At 39.2% G+C, this 26945-nt stretch overlaps 1 protein-coding gene across 1 annotated transcript in view; it reads left to right on the top strand.

The window, feature by feature from the left end:
- The window catches only part of rnf150a (ring finger protein 150a), a 105031-nt gene that overhangs the window by 10951 nt on the left and 67135 nt on the right, over positions 1-26945 (top strand). The window contains exon 2 of the mRNA XM_073042750.1: positions 19572-19822. Within this exon, the coding sequence (XP_072898851.1) occupies positions 19572-19822 (251 nt within the window). The remainder of the gene's footprint in view (positions 1-19571; positions 19823-26945) is intronic.

The raw sequence follows: 26945 nt of genomic DNA, 5'->3' as shown, positions 1-26945 counted from the left end.
TATTTCTGCAATTATTTGAAAACTCAATAAAAAAAAGTTTATTAAAAAAAAAAGTACTTGCAATCATTATTTGCATTTCACAAAGTTTCTGTGACTTCTCTCTTGATCTGCCCCATATATAATACTTAATTCTGTATTTAGTAATGGAACGTGATCTGGAAGAAAGGACAACATTTGGTAGGGAACAGCAAAGAACTAGTGATCACTACAAAAGATTTTAGACCAACATATGGGAATGAAGATAATTTTAAGGGCAAAGGGATAGAACTAGGAAAAGCAGGTCAAAAAATTCAACTGACAAGTTTATTTGTGTGTGTGAAGGAAACAATGGGAAACATTTTAAAACAAAGTAACACATTTTGAACAAAGCAGCATTACATTGGAAAGAGCTATTTAACATAGGGGTACTCAAGAATTGTTCAAGTTCCCTTATAGTGCTTCAAAAAGATCCTGAAATTTAGGGATGCAAAGATGACTTGATCTGGGCATATCTCATCCCAGCCACCTTTAGCTGTCTTATTAGTGACCATTTTTCCATTTTAAAGTGGGAATGTTTGCTGAAGCTGACACTGTGCACAATTCAGTTTGTAATTCCTCTAAATAAAACAAACTGTGCCTGCACACAACAAGAGCTGAAGAACGTTCAGAAATGGGCTGATAAGTAGCAACTAACATTTGTACTGCTAAAGTGTTAGAAAATGCCCATCTCCAGTAAGAGGAAATCTGAGTACAGTATCCTGACGTTGCCCTCCCCCGTTTCCCCTCTGATTAATGTCTTGGCGGATTGGAATGGAGAGGGAGTTGTCAATGTTGATCAGTGCAAAGCTGCACCAAGTACAACGGCAGTTTGGAAGCTGAGTATCTTGCAAAGGGGTTGCGCCATCTGTTTTTCTAAAGCTTTTCTGCCCTTCATAAGGCACAGGTTGAGCATGATGGATACTCTCCCTATGACTGTACAAATGTAGCTCTAAACATGAAGCCCAACACCATCCACAAAAAGCAGTCTGCTTGATTGGTAGATACAGAAGACTACAGACCAAATGCTGATAATTGAGATTAGTATAGATGGTTCTTTGGTCATTGGCATGAACATTGTGGGCTAAATGACCTGTGCTGTATGAGCAGTTTTCTCACCTTAAACATTCTTTTCTCTGCTGCCGTTGCAGTATATGCCACATGGAAGATGAATTCGTGACTTACCTAGGCAATTCTTTTTTTATTATTGACATACAGCACACAGTAGGCCCTTCAAGCTGCACTGTCCAACAGTCCCTCAATTTAATCACAGCCTAACAATGGGATAATTGGCAATACCAAACAACCTAGCAATCTGTGTCTTTGGACTGTCGGAGAAAACTGGAGCACCCGGATGAAATCCATGTAGTCACAGAGAATGTACAAACCCGTTACAGGCGATGGCAGGAATTGAACCTGCATCGCTGGTACTGTAAGGCATTGTGCTACCCACTACGCTACTGTGCTGCCCAATTCTGGGGGGTCGAGGAGGCTTCCCAAGCCATGACCTGTACAGCCAAGAAAGAAAGGGGTACTATGTGCATGGACATGCTATCACCTCCAACTTGCCTTTCCTGTTACACACATCCAGACTTGGAAGGGTATGGCTGTTCCTTCACTATTGAAAGTACTAAATCCCAGAGCTTTCTACCAAATAGTTATGGGACTGGAAGGCTGAGGCAGTTCATAAAGTTAGCTTCCCACCTCCTTCTGTGTGTCATCAGGTGTAGGTAATAAATGCTGCCCTTCCGAAAAAGACTATCATCCAGCAAAATTAAATTTTAAATTCACTATTTTCAAAATAAAATGCATCAGAACTGGGAGGCTGAAAGGGAATAACCTTTGATCACCTTTCAATTAACAAAACATTTGGAATTAAATTCTGGGTTATAATTTTCAGTCTCACATGTAGGATGTGATTGTATATACGGTAATTTAATTTCAGGCTTGCAGAAATATGATCTACAGGTCACTATCAACATCTCAAATGCTATTTTCCAAATGTTGAAAATCTGTGCACTGTGAAATAATATCTTGAGTGGTACATGTTGACCTTGGAGGTTTACATTGCAGAATTAGTAGAATGTTAATGCTAAAAGGGTTAAATTGTGAGGAATGGTTAGTAAGCTAGCCCTACATGTAGATCAGTGGGAGATAGATAGTATTAAAATACAGCTATGATCTAGTTTCATAACAGAACAGGCTGGCGGGCTTGCATGGTTGCTCCTGTGTTATTGGAATTGATACTTACAGAGTTTAATACAGAATATTATTCTGAAATCTTTAATTTCTAAAAGACAATAATTGTCCTGAATAGGATAGTCAACACTATACATCAATAAATGAATATTTTCCATGAATGCCAGGAACATCTTGTAACACATTTGAAATTTGATTACCTCATATGGAAGCAGAATGGAGGAGCTATAGTCTCAAAGGTAATTTTTCATAACTGTCAGCACACACAACTTTACTTGGACAGATTGTTGAGAAGCAGTAAGTGTGCCATCAAGATGATGAAATTTTGAATTGAAGCTGATTAACCAATTAATGCAAGTACTCGCATAGTTTAATACTGTTTTAATTACTCTCTCATATTTTAAGAAAATGGGTGAATCATAACTAAATAGATCACATACTACCTTTTCTCCCTACCCCACCCACCTGCCTTCCCCCTTACCTGAACTGGTCTATCACCTTCCAGCTTGTACTTCTTCCCCTTCCCCAACCGATTTATTCTGGCTTCTTCCCCCTTCCTTTCTAGTTCTGATGAAGGGACTGAGCCTGAAATTATTCCTCTCCATAGGTGATGAGTTCTTCCAGAACTTTGTGTGTAACTCTGGATTTCCAGCACCTGCAGAATCTCTTGTCTTTATGTACGCTTCCTTCATTACAGCTGCCTTCTCAACATCTTTTACAATTTAAAGGTGTAATTAATGAACACTGTGCATCCCTTTATCGCCTTGAGCCTGATGATGTAGCTGAGCTGTGTGACATTTTTGTGGTTTTCTTTAGCTACCTTAAGACAAAGTTTTGCAGGGAAAATTAAATCACTTGCACTGGAAAAAGGTTGTTCTCTTAAAACAACAGTAGAGTGATGTGTAATACCCATACATTTAAGATCAAAGAGATTTTGTGGGGGCAAACTTGAAAACTCTTGCCTGTTCAATGGAAATTAACTTTGTCGCTTCCTCACAAACATGAGAAAATGTGCAGATGCTGGAAATCCAAGTAACACACACAAAATGCTAGAGGAACTCAGCAGGTCAGGCAGGATCTATTGAAAAGAGTACAGTTGACGTTTTAGGTCGAGACCCTTCAGCAGGACTGGAGAAAAAAAGATGAGTCGTCGGAGATTGGGAGACTGCTTTGCTGAATAGTTCCGCGCCAGAAAAAGCAGGATCTCCCAGTGGCCACCTTTTTTAATTCCAATTCTGGTGTGTCCATCCATGACCTTCTCTACTATCGTGATTTCCTACCCCCTTCTCCAGCCCTGTATCTCTTTCACCAATCAACTTCCCAGTTCTTTAACTCATCCTCCCCCAAACTCCCCGGTTTCATCTATCACCTCATATTTTTCCCATCGCTCCCCCACCCTCTAACTCTGACTCATCTTTTTTTCTCCAATCCTGATGGAGGGTCTCGGCTTGAAAAGTCAACTGTACTCTTTTCCATAGATGCTGCTGAGTTCCTCCAGCATTTAGTTTGTGGTCAGCTTGTTTTTATGGTTGCAGCAGTGTCTATGACATTGTTTATCAGGAACAAGTTTTTTGAGGAGTGTTCATTTAAAGCTGGTCTGCAACTTATAAAGCTGGCCTCAACTTCTTGGTTTGCCCAATAAACTTAGCACAATTTAGATATGAAGAAATAAAAATATTTAAACTATGTAAGGCACCATTCAAGTTACTAGATTACATGAAAAAGTGAACCAGGTGGGCATGACATTATAATAAATGGTCTTGTTTGAAGATTTAAAGATATTTGTGGTCTCCCAATCATTGTAGAAATGAAAATTAGATTTAATTTGCTCTCTATTTGGCTTAACCCAACTACACCTTTGTAGTTCCATCTCATGCTAAATCTATAAGCAAAAGTTGAATATGCCCTTACAAGTACCGTAGATTCCGGACTACAGAGCGCACCTGATTAAAAGCCACTGGCTCTAATTTTAGAAATAAAATCAATTTTTTAATTGTAAAGGCCGCACCGGATTTTCGGCGATATTTACACAGAAAGATATTACACGTGAGGATTTTTTAACTTTTAATTAAATCCATATGGTAACAAACAAATATATATTGCAAATGCTTTTTTTCAAACCGTGCCTGTAATACGGCTACTTTTAAATATACATACGTATCGGTAACACAAATTACGTTGCATATACTTTTTTACTGAACAGCACGAACAACATTCCAATATCTCCTAGCAACTGGTAAAAATATATATACTGCAGCCTACCAGGAAAAGTTATTGATCGCCTTTAACTTAAAAGCAGCGTTTTCGCTCGGGTCTGATGAGCTCACGTAACGCGATCGGGTCTAATCGGGTCTGATGCGCTCGGGTCTAATCGGGTCTGATGCGCTCGGGTCTAATCGGGTCTGATGCGCTCGGGTCTAATCGGGTCTGATGTGCTCGGGTCTGATGCGCTCGGGTCTGATGCGATCGGGTCTAATCGGGTCTGATGTGCTCGGGTCTGATGCGCTCGGGTCTGATGCGCTCGGGTCTGATGCGCTCGGGTCTGATGCGATCGGGTCTAATCGGGTCCGATGCGCTCGGGTCCGATGCGATCGGGTCTGATGCGCTCGGGTCTAATCGGGTCTGATGCGCTCGGGTCTAATCGGGTCTGATGCGCTCGGGTCCGATGCGCTCGGGTCTGATGTGCTCACGTAATGCCCCCACCTTCCCGTATATCGCAAACCGGTATCCCACAAGACGCGGCGAAACCGGGTGTGACGTCATAGCATCCCGGGATGTAGTACAGAAAACAAATATAGTTAAAACACTTCTAACTTTAACTAACAAATGAATTACTAAGCGAAAATATTATAAACTAAGTAACTGCCATAAAGGCAGCACAATGCTTTTCTTCGAGTGTTTTCCATGTTGATGAGGGTGAGTACAAATGACTGATTTACAATAATTTAATTGTGAAAGTGCGCTTGATTTATCGTACAATTTCATTGGACCTCTGTGAACTACTCATCAATTTTATTGGTCTACTGTTACGAGGCAAAATGTTTACGAGGCGGCATGAAAAAAAACCATGTATTAGCCGCTCTGGATTAAAGGCCGCAGAGTTCAAAGCTGTTCAAAATGTGGGAAAAAAGTAGCGGCTTATAATCCGGAATCTACGGTATATAAAGCATATGGTGCTTCCTTAAATATGGTGTGGCTTTCCACACAGACTCAAGTTAGCAAAACAAAATTCTTCAGATGGTAGCTTTGGGATCTCTCTGGAGATCTTTGAAGTTTCAAATTGATTAATTTGGGGATGGGGTGACTAAAAATGGGATACTGTATGTCAATGTTGAAACAAAATTTGGAAAACAAATTGCAGTTTAAAAGAAAATGTAATTGTCTTGATAAGGTTTTGGTGGTCAATATGTTACATGAGCTGTGGAGAAATCTAATTACTTATAGTGATCCTTTGCTCCCTAACCAAATTGTGGTTCAGAAAGTGAATGCTACAAATGTATTATGTTTAATTTTGTGGCATTGCACTGGGTTAGAGCTTTTCAAAAGTGATGCTGCCTATTTGAATTCCTTTAAACTGTATTTCATACCCTAGTTTTGGCCAATATACCTAAAATTTTCTGCTCTCTCCATTCAGCTGTGATATTTTTCTCCCGATATGAAATTTACAGTTTAAAGTAAAATAAGTCTTAACATGCCAGCTCAAAAGTAATGTTTTCATCTTGTGCACATGCAGCTGTGACACTTTCCTGTTCATTTTTTTTTGGCCAGTCCACCTCACTACCAGAATTTTGCTATATGCTTGGGTGTTGGTGGTTGTAGAGTTGAGAATTCTTGACTGACAGTCAAACTTGGAAACTTGAAGTTTCTCACATTTGCTAATGTCTCAGTTAGATGAAGAATGTTCTTTGTTTTTAGTCAGATTAAGTCATGGGTACTTTGTAGCCAAATATTGATGCCTGCCTCTATTGTGTTGGCATGCACTAGTTAGTGAGTATCAGAAGATTGGTAAGAAATCAACCCTATAGCCAACAGCAAAGCGAAAGGTGCTATTGAATACCATGCCTATGATTGTGCTATTCAGTTTCTCTAATTTCCCTGGTGTATTTATCACTTTAAGACTTTGGTTGTTTGGAATTTACAGCTAAGGGAGCTGCTGCTTTTTGGCTCCTGCAACCCAACTGTATAATCCTAATGTCTGATGCCAACTGTAGGGAATTTGCACTCTTTTCCTTTTGACTTTGTTGGTTTCTTCTTGTTTCCTCCAGCATTCTAAAAATCACTTGGGTTGGTGTTGAAAATTGCTTCTAGTGTGTACGAGGTAGAATTTGGTGACAATCCGAAGAGAATGTAGGGAGAATAAAATGGGATTAACCTGGATGGTTGGTAAGGACAGTGTACCAAAGGGCCTGTTTCCTTTGGGCCTGACCTCATGACCCAAATATATAGTTGTGGGAGCATATGGTTGTTGTGCTCCCTGTCAGGAATAAAGCAGTGTGGATTTGAATGCATTGCTGCAAGAAGCTCACAGATCTTGCATTCTAGGTTAAATCAGTAAAAACATCTTTAAATGTTGTTACTACTAACTCTGCTGTTAGCAATAGATATCTAATTAAGCACACTCTGTAGCTCATAATTGATAAATTGTTTTCTTGTAGATTTTTCATCCATACTTTTAAGGTGTTGAGAGCTCTAGAACCCTCTCTACTATTAAGTTCAGTCTGACCTGTGCTTCCCACTCACCACTGCAATCCTTTGTGCCTGTGGTCACATTAACTTTTCAGCCCCATACTCTGTCAGGCTACAGCATTGATGTTGTTGCCCTCTGTGAAGAGGATGAATCCATGTGCAGCTACTTGGCCTCAGGCTTTTATTTGTGAGTCTAATTTCCCAGATCCCTTTGATGGCCTTTGGATAGCCCATTGCTGTCATTACCCACTGAATCCATTTAGATGTATCAGATCAAAGGAATTAATACAGAGTTCAAAAGGATGAGAATAATTTAAAGTTCTTAAATTTATTTAATTCACATAACTAATTTGAAATAAAAATATTAGTATGAAGTGAAGACTTATTACCTACATTAACTTTGCAACAGGTATATAAATTGGTTGGTATAAAGCTAGGCTCAAAGTTCGGAGTAAATTTTATTATCAGAGTACATGCATGTTGCCACATACAACCCTGATTCTTTTACCTGCCGGCATACTCACCAAATCCATAGAATAGTCACCATTACAAAAGTCACTGAAGGATCAAGTAGAGTGCAAAAGACAACTGTCCAAATGCAAATATAGATAAATAGCAATAAATAACGAGAATATGAGATAATGCGATAAAGAGTCCTTAAAGTGAAATCATTGGCTGTGAGACCATCTCAATTGATAGGCAGGTGAGTGTAGTTATCCCCTTTTGTTCAAGAGACTAATGGTTGAGAGGTAGCAACTGTTCTTGAACCTGGTGATGCAAGTCCTGAGGATTTTGTACCTTCTTCCTGAAGCCAGCAGCAAGGAAAAGAGTGAAAATCTTGGGATACCGCTTTCCTAGATAGATAGATAGATAGATACTTTATTCATCCCCATGGGGAAATTCAACATTTTTTTTTCCAATGTCCCATACACTTGTTGTAGCAAAAACTCATTACATACAATACTTAACTCAGTAATAATATGATATGCATCTAAATCACTAACTCAAAAAGCATTAATAATAGCTTTAAAAAAGTTCTTAAGTCCTGGCAGTTGAATTGTAAAGCCTAATGGCATTGGGGAGTATTGACCTCTTCATCCTGTCTGAGGAGCATTGCATCGACAGTAACCTGTCGCTGAAACTGCTTCTCTGTCTCTGGATGGTGCTTTGTAGAGGATGTTCAGGGTTTTCCATAATTGACCGTAGCCTACTCAGCGCCCTTCGCTCAGCTACCGATGTTAAACTCTCCAGTACTTTGCCCACGACAGAGCCCGCCTTCCTTACCAGCTTATTAAGACGTGAGGCGTCCTTCTTCTTAATGCTTCCTCCCCAACACGCCACCACAAAGAAGAGGGCGCTCTCAACAACTGACCTATAGAACATCTTCAGCATCTCACTGCAGACATTGAATGACGCCAACCTTCTAAGGAAGTACAGTCGACTCTGTGCCTTCCTGCACAAGGCATCTACGGCAGCATTTCATGTGGATGTGCTCAATTGTTGGGAGGGCTTTACCCGTGATGAACTGGGCTGAATCCACCATCTTTAGTAGGAATTTCCATTAATGGGAATTGGTGTTCACATAACAGGCTGTGATGTAGCCAATCAATACACCCTCTACTACATATCTATTGAAGTTTGTTAAAGTATTTGATGTCATGCCAAATCTCTGCAGACTCCTGAGGAAGTAGATAGATAGATAGATACTTCATTGATCACATAGTATTACAAGTGCACAAATACTGTATACAAATATTATTAGAGAAGTAAGAAAGAATTAAAAAAAAAAAATAGTTACCTCACACAGTCTAACAAGAGGGGGTCATCACTTCCCTGGCTGTAAGTTGACTCATTATAGAGTCTAGTGGCCTCTTATAGCGCTCTTTTGAGCAGTGCAGTTGTCTTAATCTATTACCAAAACTGTTGTTCTCTTCAGCCAAGGTGGCATGTAGAGGGAGAGAAACATTGTCCAGAATTGTAATGATTTCATGATGTTCCATAGGGTCCTTTGATCTACCACAGCCTCAGTGTGTTCAGTTTGACTCCTATAACAGAGTCAGCCTTTCTAATTAGTTTATTGAACCTGTTGGCGTCAGCTGTGTTGATGGCATTGCCCCAGCACACCACTGCATAGAAAATTGTACTGGTGACAACAGACTGGTAGAACATGTAAAGGAGAGGCCTGCATACTCCAAAGGACCTCGGTCTCTTCAGGTAGTAGAGGCAACTCTGGCCCTTGTTGTACACAGACTCTGTGTTGGTGCTCTAGTCAAGACTGTCATCCAGGTGCAACCCCAGGTACTTGTAGGTCCTCACCATCATTAGTAACAGGGTGCAGTTCAGGCGTAGTCTTCCTAAAGTCCATTACTATCTCCTTTGTCTTGCTGATGTTAAGCTGCAGATGATTCAGCTTGCACCATTTGATGGAGTCCTCCAAAAGGGCCCTGTACTCATCCTCTGTCCTCCCTTTAAACTCACAACAAATGCTGAGTCATCAAAGAATTTTTGCAGATGACATGCCTCAGTGTTGTATCTAAAGTCCGAGTTTACAGGGTAAACAGAAAGGGAGCGAATACAGTCATCTGTGGGGGCCCCAGTGCTGCTTATGGTCTGAAGAAGGGTCAAATGTGAACTGTTTATTCATTTCCATAGATCTTGACCTCACAAACTATTTTGCTACCTATTATTTGCTGGCATTGAACTTTCTGTAGCTGTTACACTTTGTTCTGCATTATTATTTTACTTTGTTCTACCTCAATGCACTATGTAATAATTTGATCTGCATGAACAGTTTGCAAAATTAATTCTTCATTGTGTCTTGGTACATGTGACAATAATAAAAAATGCCAGTTCTCTTTACTTTAACTGCATAATGAACTACCGTAGATGTCGGATTATAAGCCGCTACTTTTTTCCCACATTTTCAACAGCTTTGAACACTGCGGCCTTTACTACGGTGCGGCTAATGCATGATTTTTTTTCATGCCGCCAAAAACATTTTGCCTCATAACAGTAGACCAATAAAATTGATGAGTAGTTCACAGAGGTCCAATGAAATTGTACGATAAATCAAGCGCACTTTCACAATTAAATTATTGTAAATCAGTCATTTGTACTCACCCTCATCAACATGGAAAACACTCGAAGAAAAGCATTGTGCTGCCTTTATGGCAGTTATTTAGTTTATAATATTTTCGCTTAGTAATTCATTTGTTAGTATTTTCTAGTTAAAGTTAGAAGTGTTAAGTATATTTGTTTTCTGTACATCCCGGGATACTATGACGTCACATCCGGTTTCGTCGCGTCTTGTGGGAAATACCGGTTTGCGATAAATGGGAAGGTGGGGGCATTAGACCCGAGCGAAACGCTGTTTTTAAGTTAAAGGCGATCAATAACTTTTCCTGGTAGGCTGCAGTATATATTTTTTTACCAGTCGTTAGGAGATATTGGAATGTTGTTCGTGCACTGTTCAGTAAAAAAGTATACGCAACGTAATTTGTGTGTTACCGATACGTATGTATATTTAAAAGTAACCGTGTTACAGGCACGGTTCGAAAAAAAGCATTTGCAATATGTATTTGTTTATGTTACCATATGGATTTAATTAAAAGTTAAAAAATCCTCACGTGTAATATCTTTCTGTGTAAATATCTCATATTACAACGTGGGACACCTGCGGCCTAAAATCCGGTGCGGCCTAAAATCCAGTGTGGCTTGTACAAGTACAAAATTGATTTTCTTTCTAAAATTAGAGCCAGCGGCTTTTAATCAGGTGCGCTCTGTAGTGCGAAATCTACGGTATTCTACTTTGTTGATGCCTTTGGTTCAGTCATCAGTGATTGTAGTGCATGCAATAGTCTCTTACACTTTTCTGCATAACACAATTATTCCTTATTTATATATTTTTTTCTAAATTAAGACCTGAATGGTTTTTTGTCATTATAATCTCAGATAAAGGGACACTAAACACATCTTTGTAAAACATGAATGGGGAGTATTGGTTGTAATTTCTATTTAGGATATGGGTACCAGGAGAAGGCCAGCATTTATTGTTCCTCCTTAATTTAAAGGAGTCAGGGACTAAATTCAATTTGATCTAATCCAGTGGTTTGGACATTAAGAGAAGCTTGGAAGTTCCAAATTGTGCCTATGGCAAATATACCATACTCGGTGCATACCAAGAATAGTGCTATATTATGAGGGCATTAACATTTATTGGGTGCAGTTTTGGTCCCCTAATCTGAGGAAAGACATTCTTGCCATAGAGGGAGTACAAAGAAGGTTCACCAGATTGATTCCTGGGATGGCAGGACTTTCATATGAAGAAAGACTGGATCGACTAGGCTTATACTCACTGGAATTTAGAAGATTGAGGGGGGATCTTATTGAAACGTATAAAATTCTAAAGGGATTGGACAGGCTAGATGCAGGAAGATTGTTTCCGATGTTGGGGGAGTCCAGAACGAGGGGTCACAGTTTAAGGATAAAGGGGAAGCCTTTTAGGACCGAGATGAGGAAAAACTTCTTCACACAGAGAGTGGTGAATCTGTGGAATTCTCTGCCACAGGAAACAGTTGAGGCTGGTTCATTGGCTATATTTAAGAGGAAGTTAGATATGGCCCTTGTGGCTAAAGGGATCGGGGGTATGGAGAGAAAGCAGGTACAGGGTTCTGAGTTGGATGATCAATCATGATCATACTGAATGGCGGTGCAGGCTCGAAGGGCCGAATGGCCTACTGCTGCACCTATTTTCTATGTTTCTATGTTCGTGTATTGTCTTTTGGGAATACATGGAGATTAGGAATAAGATGATTTAAATGAGTATCAAAAACTGATTGATGCCAGTGTTGTCATTTTTAGAGCCAGCAATTGTCTGATGCCCTCTTTTAAATACAGATGGCTGAACACTTGGTAAGCATCAAGAAAGGTGTTCTGATAAGTGCTATTTAAGGATAGACTGGAAAAAATTGGTTCCAATCTCTAAAACTTTACATATTACTCAGAAGATGTGCTTGGTCTTTCTATCAGATTTCTCAATACACCAAGGACTTTAGTAGGCATACCAATCAGCCCCTGGTTGTTTTTCCTGTGAGAAAATTGTTGATATTGAATGTAGTCTTAGGCTACAAAATAATATTAAAAGGCTGGTAAATCTAGCAGAGCAATGGCAGATGTAATTTAACCTTGATAAGTGTAAGGTGACACATTTTGGAGGTCTAGTAAGAATAGGAGATATACCATGAATGGTAGGCCTCTCTGGAGTTTTGAAGAATAAAGGTCTTGGTGGTCAAGTCCAAAGATTCATGAAGATGGCAGTACTGGTGCATAGGCTGGTGAACAAGGCAAGTGGGGTGGTTGCTATACTTCATTAATCAGAATCCGAGTACAAGAGCAAATAACTCAAGTGTAGAGGGGATCTGAGGAAGACTTCCGTTTTCACCCAGAGAGTCATTATAATCTGGAGTGTACTGTTTGCAAAGGCAGTGGAGGCAGATATTCTCAACATCTAAGAAGCATCTGGATGAAGAATAGAATGCCAAGGTGTAGAAGGCCTTGTAGCAAATATTAGGAAATGAGATTAGTATAGATAGTTACTTGATGGCCCAATTGACTGAAGGGTTTCTTTCGGCGCAATAGAACTCGATGCGCAGTCCTGTGCCTCCTTCTATGAGCTTCCATTGAAGGTCCCTTTACCCCTTTCCAGGTTGCAGACCTTTACCTGCATTGCCTTGTTAGAGGTGTGATTTTTATTTTTTGTTGGTATCATCTTTATGTTCTGAGCTTTTCTATCTGTGGATTATTTTTATCATGCTTTGTGGTCTGTGATAGCATCTTTACAGTTTAACATGCTTTTTGCTTATTTTTCTTCCCGCAATTTCTCATTTCTGTAGAAATCTTTGCTCCATTTCCCAAACGTGGCTTGTTATTGGCAGGGATCGAGTAATGGAGGCAATGGAGGGAGGTACTCAGTGCAGCGCAGCAGCTGAAATATGGTACGTGGAGGAATCACAGGATAGATTGGCAGCATCCTATGGAGCAATACAGGATAACGTGTTCTTTATCGGATTTGTTCCTTGGTTAAACTGATCCGAACTTGATACTTTTAATAAGGTTTGTGTCAGATATAGTTAATTTTGCTTTGTTCTTCAGAACTCCTTTCATTATATTTCTACTGAGTCTATTTAAAAACACTTGCATAGTCAGAATAACTCCACAGCCCACTCTTACATTATTTGTTGAATTTATTAGTAGCATTGTATTGAAGATATTTTCTTGAGTATGAACTGTAGTAAGAGCCAATATTTATTCAATTTAGTGCCTTAAATATGTATCAATTTTCTCCCAAGTTTTACATTTTAGTATAGAAACATTGAACTTGGGATTGTGATATAAGTTACGAGCTTCCCAAAGCACATTACTGCCAAAGGAAGCAATTTTTAACTGTTAAGTAGGAAACAAAATAACAAATTTGACATGATATAAGGGAGGGCTGTTGACTTAATCTGATGGAGGATAGTTCAGCGTCTCTTCTAACCAGTATTGAAGAGAAATTGTGAATTTAAGCATTGCTATCCACCTCCTAGTTACGATAAGCAGTTTAAGCTGTTAATTTTCACACAACTACTTTACTCAGTTACACCCCGAGTTGCCTGATAGAAGTGTTCCTGAATAGCTGTCTGAAAGCTTAGACCTTTCATGGCATTAAGCCTATGGAAAACCTGGTACCAAGATTGATGGCCTGACTTCATAATTAAGGAGACTTAAACATGAAATGAATGGGATTTCTTTTTAAAACTTTATAATTCTAATTTACAACCTGATGAAATTGAGATAAAATGAACTGATTCATCATTTTGTCTCCTCCTGCTGCAAGTACTGATATTCTTTGTAGGTGCCCCATAAGGCTTGGAGAGGAGGTGATCTATTGCTTTGCATCGTTGGTCACTTCCTCATGGAGATCTCTGCTACATGGTAGGAATTGATCTAACCCTTTCTAAAAGTTGAAGCTTTTATTGAGGTTTCTAAAAGTTAACCTGATGGGTTAACAGTAAGCTTGATCGTCTCCCATTCTCATAACTTTTAAGCTTGTCCTTTTCCCAGCTAACTTCACAATATCATTTTCTGTAGTGGGGAAGCCTTTGTAGTCATTGATAATTTTGGACCAGAATCTGAGCTGATTATCATTCAAAGCTGATGATTTGACTCCTCTTAAGCCTCTTATTTCTGTTACTGTGTCAGATTCTGTCCTTTCCTTTTCTTAATTGCATTCTCTTCCTGTTTGTGGAGTATTCTGGTATAATAAGGCTCAAAGCTCCCAGTAACACCATGTCCATTGTTATAAAATGTGCAGATGGCATGGTAGGAAGTAAAAGTGTATTTGAGCTATATTAGGATCAGCAAAGCACAATGACTAATGTGTTGCATTGCGCACAGTCAAACACAAGAAGAGTTATGAAAGGGAGGCTCTTTTTCAAAAGGAATTCCTTCTCTTCCAGTATATGTGAGTTGTGTGGCCAGTCCTCAAACACTTGTGGCCCAGACTTTCTTATCAGAACATCATACCATGGACAAAAAAAATTGTTCTTTTTATGCTTCTAGAGCATTTATATTTTAGTTTTTGTTTAAAGTCCAAGGTATTTGCACAAAGCAAATGAGTTAACCTATCTTTTTAAGCCCTGAAGTCACCAAGTTCTTTGGTTGAATAAATGCCATTATACATTTTCTTGGAGCATTAAAAAAAAAACCCTGCTTCTTCACAGTTGAGTGTGTGTATTGAATATATGTTTATACTAGAGAGATGTGCCATTGTGGCTTGTACTAGCCACATCAGTAAATCCCTCTAAGCCCTGTAATTTCAAATGTTGCTGTTTAAAGCAATGAACAAATCTGTCCAGCTGGCCTGTGATAGAAATAATAAAAACGAAGTTTGGCAGCTAAGGCAGCATCTGTTTCCTCCACTTATAGCCATGTGTTCATAAAAGATGAGGCTCTAGCACTAATTGCAGGACTGTCAACAACTGATCTCTTTGTACTGGACATAATATATTTCCAAAGTTTAAGGAGTCCTTCAGCCTCATCTAAATGAAAAATTCTTAGCACCAAAGGGTCTCTTGAATTCTCAGGACTATAGTCTTTTGCAATTTTTAAATAGTATGCACTGTTGATTCATTTAAATTCTGTTGATCCTAGTAGATAAAGCTTGGGTTTATCATGGCATATGATAGACAGCTTCTCCAACTGTGTGCTGTTCTTTACCATTGTTTTCACTGTCTGTTTTACTTTGAACTAAATATTCAAATAAATGTAATAAATATGAAATTGGGCAAAGGACCTTGTATATTATTAAACTATGAGACCAATTATAATTGGCACTAAGCTGAAATGTGCTTTTCATTTCAAGGGTTGGGTGTAATTATAAAGATTCTGTGAATCAATTGAATAAGCCACTTGGGTTTTTGAAGCAAAAGACAGCATCTGATATTTAATTAAAATTGTTAGAAGTTATTCAAAAAAGAATTGTGAAAGTGCTTTGAAGTCATTTTATGAAGGTGTGATTGCTGTTAATATAAATGTTCATATTATCTGTAGGAGAGTCCTGGATCAGGTTAACTATTTAGTGGAAGAGTTTTTTTTCATAAGTGGTTACTTTTTTTTAAATCCACATAACTTATCACACCTGTTAGACTAGAAGAACGAAGATAGAGGCAGCTTAATATAACAAGACAATACTGTGTTCTACCTCCTATGACATCTGCTACTTTGGCAAAATTGATTCAGAAACTTCTGCACAAATATTGGTGACTTCTTGGTAGGCACTTTTACTAAGTCAAAGCCCTGTTTTTGGCAACGAAGTGTTAAGCTGCACATGTGCATTGTTAAGCAATCTGCAGTACTCTGTTATTAGGCTTTGCATTAACTCACCACCCCATTTCAGCCAACTCTTGTCTATGCTCATGGTCCTTTTACAACTTTCCAACCCCTCTTAACCCCATCCATCCCAGGTCATTCATCCTTCCTTTAGTGGAATTATGGCTAATTTGATTTGGGTCTTAGCTGTACGTACTTGCCTATTCATCATCAACCTTAATTCTCAATAGAGCAGACATCTACCCATCTTGGCCTTCAATGATTCGGCTTCCACAGCTGTGGCATAGAGAATTCTAAACAATTAAAACCTTCAGAGGAAGAAATTCCTGCTCATCGCTGCTGATCCTTCATTCTGAAACAATGCTCTCTAGTGCTAGGTTTTCCCGTGAGGGCATCCACTTTGTCCATTTCTGGAAAATAGAAACATAGAAAACCTACAGCACAATACAGGTCCTTCAGCCCACAATGCTGTGGTGAACATGTACTTATTTCAGAGGTTACCTAGGGCAGTGGTCCCCAACCACCGTGCCGCAAAGCATGTGCTACTGGGCCACGAGGAAACAATTTGATTTGGTGATATGAAACAATGTGAGTCAGCTTCACCTTTCCTCATTCCCTGTCACGCCCACTGTTGAACTTGAACGCACGCGAGGTTATCAGTCGCCTAAATGCAGTGATACAGTCGCGCCAGGGATCACTGGTTGGCCTCGTGCGGCTGACACGATGTGCTGTTGCTACTGGTCTGGAGCGCGGACAGATGGGCGCTGCCTCTAAACCTGTTTAGCACACCGAATGTTCGTGGGGAACCCGGTGCTAAAGTATTCGCAGATGACCTAATCCGGGCTCGGTTTCGTAAGTAGCAGAGCAGCTATCTCGCTGCCATCTACTGAAAGTCATCCCTCGAGCCAAACTTTTGTTGGCGGATAGTTCCTACCTACCTACAAGGAGGATGGGCAGGCGCCCTGTCGCACTCCTCGCTCGGTCGGTTGCTCTCTCTGGACTGCGACTGCCGCGGCCCCGGTATGGGGACCTCCAGCTGTTACCTTGTCCTCTCACTGGTGTATTGCAATGATTTTATATGTTCATACGAAGAAAATATGCGCTCTGTGTTGAATATCCAAACGTTACTTAAAATGTTATGATGCTATTGACTTATAAGTGAGTTATAATTGACTTATCACTATATTCATGCGAGGAAAGTATGCACTGTGTTTAATAATAAATTTGTTAGATAAACCCTTTTAGAAATGAAATTGAGTGTATTAGCCACTTGTGACTTATGGTTGACATATCACCTATATTGGGTCGTGATTAACACCCGCACACCCCCCCCACCCCCCCGACGGCCGGTCCACAAGAATATTGTCAATATTAAACCCGTCTGCGGTGCAAAAAAGGTTGGTGACCCCTGACCTAGGGTTGCCCATGGCCCTCTATTTTTCTAAGCTCCATTAACCTATCCAAGAGTCTCTTAAAAGACCCTATCATATCCACCTCCACCACCGTCATTGGCAGCCCATTCCATGCCCTCACCACCCTCATGTTTTTAAAAAAAAAAACAACTTGCCCCTGACATCTTCTCTGTGCCTACTTACAAGCACTTTAATACTGTGCCCTCTCGTGTTAGCCATTTCAGCACTGGGAAAAAGCCTCTGATTATCCACATGATCAATGACACTCATCATCTTATACACCTCTTTCAGGTCACCTCTCATCCTCCGGCGCTCCAAGGAGAAAAGGCCAAATTTACTCAGATTATTCTCATAAGGCATGCTCCCCAATCTAGGCAACATCCTTGTAAATCTCCTCTGCATCCTTTCTATGGCTTCCACATCCTTCCTGTAGTGAGGCGACCAGAACTGAGCACAGTACTCCAAGTGGGGTCTGACCAGGATTCTACAAATCTGTAACATTACCTCTCGGTTCTTAAACTCAATCCCACAGTTGATGAAGGCCAATGTACTGTAATCCTTCTTAACCAGTTTTACTCTATCTGCCACTTCTCAGCATAGTTTTGCAACCTATCAATGTCCCACTGTAACCACTGATAGCCCTCCACACTATCCACAATACCCCCAACCTTTGTGTCATTAGCAAATTTACTAACCCATCCCTTCACTTCCTCATTCAGGTCATTTATAAAAATTGCGAAGAGCAAGGGTCCCAGAACAGATTCCTGAGGCACTCCACTGGTGACTGACCTCCATGCAGAATATGACCTGTCTACAACCACTCTTTGCCTTCTGTGTGCAAGCCAGTTCTGGATCCACTAAGCAATGTCCCCTTGAATCCCAAGCCTAGCCAGTTCTGGATCCACAAAGCAATGTCCCCTTGGATCCCATGCCTAAATGACTGAGTAAATGAAATGGCTCCCAAATGACTTATATATTTGCCCAATCAGAACCTCTCTCGTCCCCATTGATGATGTAAAGATCATTGCCAGAGGATCAGCAATCTCCTCCCTCACCTCCCACAGTAGCCTGGGTTATATCTTGTCCGACCTGGTGACTTGTCCAATTTGATGCTTTCCAAAAGCTCCAGCACATCCTCTTTTTTAATGTTTTCATGAGTTCATTTCTCATTCTTCTGAACTTGAGTGAATGTAGATTCAACTTGCTCACCAAAGCTTCATATCGGGATTTATTCAAGGATATTTTATTTGAAAAAGTTCATATGTAAGTATGATAGAGGCTCTTGTAACTTGCATTACTAGCAACTTCAACTTTCCAGATAGTAATAAAATGTTTCATGGGATTCATTAATGACTGGACATAGTATATACTCCACTAATTTAACTGTGCGTAGTGTTATAGTGAATATTCAGTGAAATGAAAGAATTTCAGAAAGTGTATTTAAAGCAAGATTTATGTGGGTTATCAGAGAAAATGGACATTTCTGACTTGGGGAGAAATAAACCGGCAAACCATTCTCAGGAATAAAACCCTTAAACAATCTGGGAACTTGGATATTGTATGTGACCTTGCATATGAATACCAGAATTAAACACAAAAACTCCAGTTGTGTTTTTGACAACACCCTGGAAAGTTGCAGCAATTTACCGTGTAATGTATGTTAACCTTATTTTTTGTTTATTTTGATTGATTAAACTGTTTCAAAATATCTCAAACTTAAACTTCTGAAGAGAGGCTCCTCTGCTTGAGGCAAATTTGGTGGGTATTGCAACAGGTAACTGACTTCACGATTAGCAAAAAGATGTATGTGAGGGCATTGGTTTAAATTATGCATAATTTGGCTCACAGAACTTTGGGTTTTAGCTATAAAACATTGGAGCAGGAAGAGAAAACAGGATTTTCATTTTACCCTAGCATTTCATTGCAACATTGCACGATTTTTTGCTGAACAAAGCTCAATTATACACCTGTACTGAGCTAGAAGGAGAAATACATTGTGCAGAAATGCACATAATTCACTGAGCGAGAGCAAGTCAAATGTGTCTGTTACAACACAGAATGATTATACCAGATCAGGTAAGTTTGTGTGATAATTCCCTGCCCCCCCCCCCCCCAACCCACTTTTGCAGCATGTTTTCCTGTAAATGTTGGATGACTGATGACTGAAAAAAAAATACCAGTTTGAGGATAGCCCAATAATTGGAACCTTGTAATTATAAATCATTGTTCACTGTACAAGGAATTGCTAAATTGTTGATTGTCCCTGTAATTCCGAAAAATATGTTTTGGTGGTGTGGGTTACAAAAAGAATAGTTTGTGGAATAGTGGACAAGTAATTCTGTAAGCTTCATTCTCAATTAATTTTCACTATTTCCCATTTGTCTTTTGCAGGTACAGGAGATATTGTTGCCATTATGATTCCGGAACTAAAAGGACGTGAGATTATGAGCCTACTTGAAAGGAATATCACCATTATGATGTACATAAAGATTGGAACACGTAATTTACAAAAATATGTTAGCCGTACCTCAGTTGTATTTGTGTCGATTTCATTTATTGTTTTGATGATCATTTCGCTTGCCTGGTTGGTCTTCTACTATATCCAGAGGTTCAGATATGCAAATGCTCGAGACCGAAATCAGGTAATGTCACTTCAGTTCCTTGTTTTTAGCAGGTTAGTTCACTTTTCTTCTTTATCAAGAAATGTCCATATCCTTTCGTGTTTATTCCTAGAATGACAGTTATTGTGTTAAATTCTAATTTGCACAGACTGCTGAGTTGAGTGAGATGCTAAAAATTTCAGGAATATCGCACCTAATCTAACCTGTTTCCAACCTGTGTACTTCTAGATTTAACAGGTGAGGCAAGTGTCAGAAAGCCAGCCTACTCCCAGGAAGCATGTTGGCCATTTAAAATATTTTGGTGCTGCATTCAACTTTACTCTCAGATGAGATTTTTTTTAAGACCTTTTGAAAACTGGATTGCTGATGGGTGTTGAAGGACAAATTTAGGAGAAATCCTGATCCACAAAGGTCCACGCCTAACCATCAGACTGCCACCTAAAGCAGTTCTAAACATCCAGTCCCTGAAACTGGTTATGGTGCTGACTTCCCCTGTGCTTCACTTGGAGAGTTTAGGGGCTGTAGATTGCTCTAAAGAGCTTCCTATAAGCCAGACCAGTTGATGAGGCTTCTGTGTAGATAAGGACTTTGAAAAACAAAATGCTACACTTGAATGGAAATAAAAAGTTCCTGGGTTTCTTAACCAATAATCTGCCAACTATTAATCATCCCACCCCCATCTAGCAATCTGACTCTGTCAATATTTAGCTTCTGCACGTAATTTCTACTTAGAGGAAAAGCCACAAGAATCAGAAGGGCTTACTCAAAGAAATGTTTTGTTTCTGGGAATAAATCTGTTCCACACTGGTTCCAAGCCAAGGGCTTGATTCCTGTGTGCTCTAATTGGTAGACTTGAAGCTTGATCTTTAACCCTTAACTAGAAGTGGATAATTACACTATAACCTTTTAAGCTTCTTTCAGGCCTTATTTAAAGATTCATTTCATCTTGTATGATTAATTTTCATGGAAAGTAATACTTCAAAAATATTTAAAATGGGTTGAACACCAATGCCATACCAGCTATCTAGATTAGTTCCAACCCAGATTAATGCATGGGCAGCTCTCTTCTTTGCCAATATTGAGAATGCCAAAGGAAGGATGTTTGCCTTTTTAAAAAAATGTTTTGTTGCAAAAATTGACAGTGTGAGGTTTGATATATGTCTGCTTTTGAAGGAACGTTTTCCTGCACCTTTGACTTAAGAATATTTGGTAGAGTATCAAAAAAATCAAAATATTTCATTCTTTGGCAGTGGAGTAGGTTTAACACAAATATAGACCAGTAAGTGTGGTCAATGATGTAATTATTAATCAGTAGTAGAACTCAGTTATTTAGGAGAGTTGTGCAGAACCATTAGTTTAAGATCAAATTACATTCAAGTTTAATTATAATTCAACCATACATGAATACAGCCAAATGGAACAACATTCTTCTAGCGCCAAGGTACAAAATATTCACAGCACATTCAAAATACCGAACAAAAAAACATATATAGCCCAAGTCCCTGAGTAACATGTCACACAATTTGATGATGCACCTCCCAGCAGTGCACAGCAAGCATACACATGCTATCCAGCTTGTCATTCCACTGATTGAACACCAGAGGGCAGCACCAATGGGACAGGTCAGCACCCAACTGAGCACCAATGCCATGCTACACTGCCTCCAGCTTTTCTTCTCCTGAGCTGCAGCAGCAGGCAAGTCCACGGCTTGAGGCCTAGACCTCACTAAAACAGAGGCCACACAGCTCCAACGATACCAAACAAGGGAAACAGGCTTGCGGCATCTTACATTATGAAAGTCTAACAAGGTCTTGCGATCACAAGAGAAACGTCCAACACAATCACCCATGGTTACACTGCATGCTACCTTCGCGCACCAACTTGAAGCCTTCCTGTTCCAGGCAGCAACATGGTCTACAAATCTAGCACCTCCGCCAACGAGCAGCTCACTGATGGGGTAGACCTGCAGTACCGGATGTTCTTGGAGTCCAGCATTGTCTTGCTATCATTTTTAAAAAAAGAAATTAGTAAAGAGGAAAACTCCTTTGGTTGGCCTCGGAGAGGCTGCTGTGTCCAAACGCACCTCCATCTCATTGATAAAAGATAGCGCTGCTGAAGTTGGGCAACAACTTACTGGTGGTTAACAAAACAAGAACTGCAACTAAGTACTTTAATTACACTTTTTCTGTTTTTAAATAAAAAATAAATGATCACTGCAAACACTCAATGAAGAGATTAGTAAAAGTGAGGCTGAGTCGAGAGTCAAAGCGTGCAGGTGCATGGGGAGGTCAGGGCAAGTGGAGAGGCCTATTTGAGGCCTGTTCACTTAAACCGCGAGTGAAGTTTGATCAATCTAAGCACCGGGCCAATTTGTAAAGTTTAGATACGGGCCAAAATGTGGCAGAGGAGTTCAGGCCCAGAGTCTATCGATGCAATAGGGCTGGGATCTTACAGTGAGAAACAACCCAATGGTTGGACAATTTGAACTTGGGCCAGATGGATTGAAAAGGCAGAGTGGGGATTGGGCCAGTGATATTTATTCTGCTCTTTGCTGCATTGAGCTTGAGGCTGCTGTTGTCGTGGTTTCTCGTGCCCCACAAACGACCAGGAGACGCAGAAGATTCTTCAAGAAGTGTTAAACCTTAATTTGCAAATCAAAGCTGAGACAGTCATTGAGCTAGTCGCTGATTGCCCACCGATCCTTGTACATAGCATTTTTTATAGCAATCTCCTGGTTTCGTTGCATTAGCATATCCAATTGGTCTACATTTGCGTATCACAAGTACATCCGCCACTATTGTTTCTACCCATTGACTTAATCATGTTCTAATCTACATCTCTTAGCTACCTCTCATTAACACACCATTGTCTTCTACATTCTTAAGATTTCATTCTCCTACTAAATTGGATACATGCATAGCAAATAGCAAACTCAAAGCTGACTACATAGTTGTGGTTACACAGCAAACAATGCAACTTTTATACTCCAATACTGTGTGCTCCAGGGTTTGCGTTTGTGGATTTGGATGTTTGCTCGGTTCTACAGTAGGTTGAGGCTGTTTGCCTGCACCAGAGGCTTCACGTCTGAAGACTCACTTTCATTCTAAATGCTATTTGTTTACTTTCATTGTTTGGATGATTTTTCTCCCCCTTCTGCACAGTGAGTGTTTATTGGTCTTTTTTATGGGTTCTTTAGGCTTATTGTTTTGTTGCTGCCTGTAAGGAGACTAAACTCAAGGTTGTATAATGTATACCTACATTGATAATGTACCTTGAACTTTAGTTTTCCATTTCATAAGGTTGGACAAAATATGATGATGTGAATGAAGGAAATTCATTGGGTCCATTCCAAATTGATAAACAAAGAATGTTTGCCTCAACACTCTGTCTAAAATTGTATGCTAGATGCTGATTAGACTTTGCATGGGAAATGTTTTGATGCATCAGGCAGTAAATAATGAACATGAACAAACAAGCTGGAGGAACTCAGCAGGTCGGGCAGTATCCGTGGAAACGAGCAGTCAACGTTTCGGGCGGAGACCCTTCGTCCTGATGTTTTGGCCCGAAACGTTGACTGCTCGTTTCCACGATTGCTGCCCGACCTGCTGAGTTCCTCCAACTTGTTTGTTCGTGTTGATTTGACCACAGCATCTGCAGTGTACTTTGTTTACTAGTCAGTAAATAATATTCTGGATTAACATTTTATCAAGTGTAAGGTCTTGTATATCTCCAAAATTTCCCCTGACTGCACCCTTCAAGTTCAAAACCTAATGTTCTTGCAGATTTTCCTTTATAAATTGTTTCCAGAGTTGGGGATCAAAGTATTAGCTCTTTATTCTTGCTTGTAAGCTCAAATTATTTTGGAGATTCTGATGTGGAAACAGTATTCAAGATGTATCCTGACAAGTGTGCTACAGCCGATCGGCCTTCCCACCATCCCCCAGCTATTTAAGTTATGGAAATTTGCAGAATTCGTTGAACACAACCCGAAAATTTTGAGATGTGAAGTAAAATGCACTCTCACAGAATTTATACAGGAAAATGAAGGTGTTTTCTTTTCCAATTTATTTCTTGATTCCTGAATAAGTGACACAAGTACACATTACAAAATATCATGATAGGACCTTTTTCGTAGGAACGTAACTCACTTTTGCTTTCCCTTCCCCCCCCCCCCCCCCCCCCCCCCGACCTTCCCTGTGCCCACCATTTCTGGTGTAACTGAGGGGTTAGCTGTATAATGGTTGATGATTATCTCTTCTAAATGCATAACCAAAGCAGTGATGTGCAACATTTTATTGGCACTATTGTTTATTGCTAAATTTGTATATTTGGATTATTAAAATTGTAGTTGTCTTTCATCTTTATCCTTAGCTTTTTGAAGTATGCAGATTATCTTTTGTGCATTATTTTTGTCTGTTTTAAACATTGCCTGTTATTAGCTTGAGTGTTTGTCCAACTTGATTACAGTTTCAGCATTTCTTCCCTTAACTCCAAAGCCTATTCCAATTTAATACCTTTGCAAATGAACACTTTGATGTGCTTCCATTTTGTTTTTTATTTAAAACTCTCAGGCTGCAATATCAGCTTCCATTATTTTTGATTTTAAAAAAAGTAATTCAAGTTTAAACTATTATTGCAGCCTTGTTCATGTAATCAAGATACTTTATTGTTTAAGTAATAAACTTTGATAAGGAGGATCATTTCCCATGATCAAATAGTTAAAATGGTAAATATTCATTTGTGTGCAAATTGAAGTTTTATAGAATATGACTTAATAACTATAGTTGCTGTTCCATAGCTGAATGAATTAGAGCCTTTGTTATTTTCCTTTGACCAATAATACCCTGTTGAAGATTTATTTTGATCTACAACCCCAAAGCTGAGTCTTAGAATTGTAAATGTAAAATGGAGATGTTCTTTTGAACATAATGGAATAGTCTGAGAGAAACAAACTGAAGAGTGTAGTTCATACACACAATTACCAACAAAAATTGTACAAGAAACCATAATACCATATAAACCTAGTAACATGGCTGTTGTTGTAGTTTGGCAGTGAATTGTTGGTATCTCTCCATATAAATGCTAGCATATTCAGAACTAACTTGAATATATTTGAATATGTTTTGATGCTTCAAGGTATATGTGACAAATAAAGTTGGTCTTTATCCATGTTTTGCATATTCAAATGCAGATGTTACAAACTTGGTGATATATTGCTACGGGAAATCTGTCACTAAGTTTTGCTGCTGAACAATGCACAGCATCCAGCAGTGATGTATGAAGTTGCTGGAATTTCCCATCAAAAAAACTGGAAAATATGCTGGCAGATCCTTTGACAAATTTGACTGTGGCCCATTAATTTCAAAGGAGAGAGAAAGCTAAAAATGTAGGCAAATTATATGTTAAGTATATACATAACTTTATAAATCACGTTTTTGATTTTTTTTAATTTCTAAAATTATATTTTTATTTGTATTGTTAATGTCTCTGATAGAAGCATTGAAAAAATCACAGCTTTGATAAGTGCAAAGCAAGGAACAAGACTGTGCTACTCTTTTTAATTTTTTTCATAAGCAGTTTGATGGAGTGGGGGGGGGGGGGGTTATTGCCTGTTCATGCATCCTGCTTTTGTTCCTCAAGTCTATTGTGCCACCCAAGGCTTCACTGAGCAGGCTTAAGAAGCTTTTGTCCAGCATATCTACAGTGACCATAGGATAATTGGGTATCTAAGCTGTCAGTGTCTTGTACAATTATTGCTGTTACTATCAATGAGGTTTAATTTTATTTTAAAAAGTACCTAATTTTCAAGTATTTTGTGATAGAATTACCATTTGATATTTTGAAAGATCTCAGACTTTTGTTCTTTGCCAAGGTAGAGGTGAACACCAAAAATCTCTTCAGTTAAAAAAAATAAGTCAGCTTCAACATGTATAGTATTCTAAGGCTAATGGCAACATACAATTGATGCAAACTAAGTGATTTTAATGCTTTCATCCACAGGTCAGTTTATGGTATATGTACCGTATAGCCTACAGTATAATAAGGGACTACTTTGTTTTAGTAACACGTCATCGAATGCGCTATTAGGCGCATATTGAGCATGCGCTATTAGGCGCGTTTTGATCTTTGCGTGTGTGTTAAAGTTTGGTTTCTGCCAGTACAGAGCCATGAACCTTAGCTCCTGCCTCCAATGTTTTTAGTAATAGCATTGTTGTGTAACCAGGCCACATACACAACAGTATAGATGCAATATTGTAAGTTGGTCAGAACATGGCAGTGTTCGGTATCTACAATCCATTCAGTACAGTAGGGAGTCTGTGGGTGTTGACTTGTGAAGTGTGGTTTCACTATTAGTTAAAAGCATTTTAACATGAGATCATGAGAATAACTACAAAATGGAATGGAGGAAAAAATCTCCAATGTTAGTGTTCTCCATTTTAAAGAGGTACTGTCAGTGTGCCAATATTCTTCATGGCTCATGATGCCAGAATAATCAATAACAGAAAAAGTATTGCTATCTGTTTTTACGGAAGTTTTATCAGGGTACTTAGACAATAGTAATAGGATTTGGGTGGAACCTGCATGAAGTTCTGAAAAGCAAAGCATGCTTGATAAATCTCTGGGATATTTGGAGGTTGTTAACTAAGAGAATAGATGAGACAAATTAGTTTATGTGGTGTATTTGAACTTTTATAATATTTTTGGTAGTTTATTAAACAAAGTAAGTTTATAAAACAAAAGTGTTAAAGAGAGGTGAGAGTGGACATCGGAACACTGGAAAGCAATGCTGGAGAGGTAGTAATTTGCATCAGTCTTCATTGTGAAAGACACTAGCAGTATGGTGGAAGTTCCAGGTGTTGGGGGACATGAAGTGTGTGAAGTTATCATAATTGGAGAGAAGGTTCTTGGGAAACTGAAGGGTCTGAAGGTGTCTTAAGTAGCTGAACCAGATGGTCTACACCCCAGAGTTCTGAAAGAGGTGGCTGAAGAGATCATGGAGGCGTCAGTAATGATCTTTCAAGAATCATTAGATTCTGGAATGTTTCCGGAAGACTGGAAAATTGTAAATGTCACTCTACACTTCAAGAAGGGAGAGAGGCAGAAGAAAGGAAACTATATCACAGTTAGTCTGACCTCAGTGGTA

This window comes from Hemitrygon akajei, chromosome 4, assembly GCF_048418815.1.
Source record: "Hemitrygon akajei chromosome 4, sHemAka1.3, whole genome shotgun sequence".
Lineage (NCBI taxonomy): Eukaryota > Metazoa > Chordata > Chondrichthyes > Myliobatiformes > Dasyatidae > Hemitrygon > Hemitrygon akajei.
This window is presented reverse-complemented; position numbering and strand designations above follow the sequence as displayed.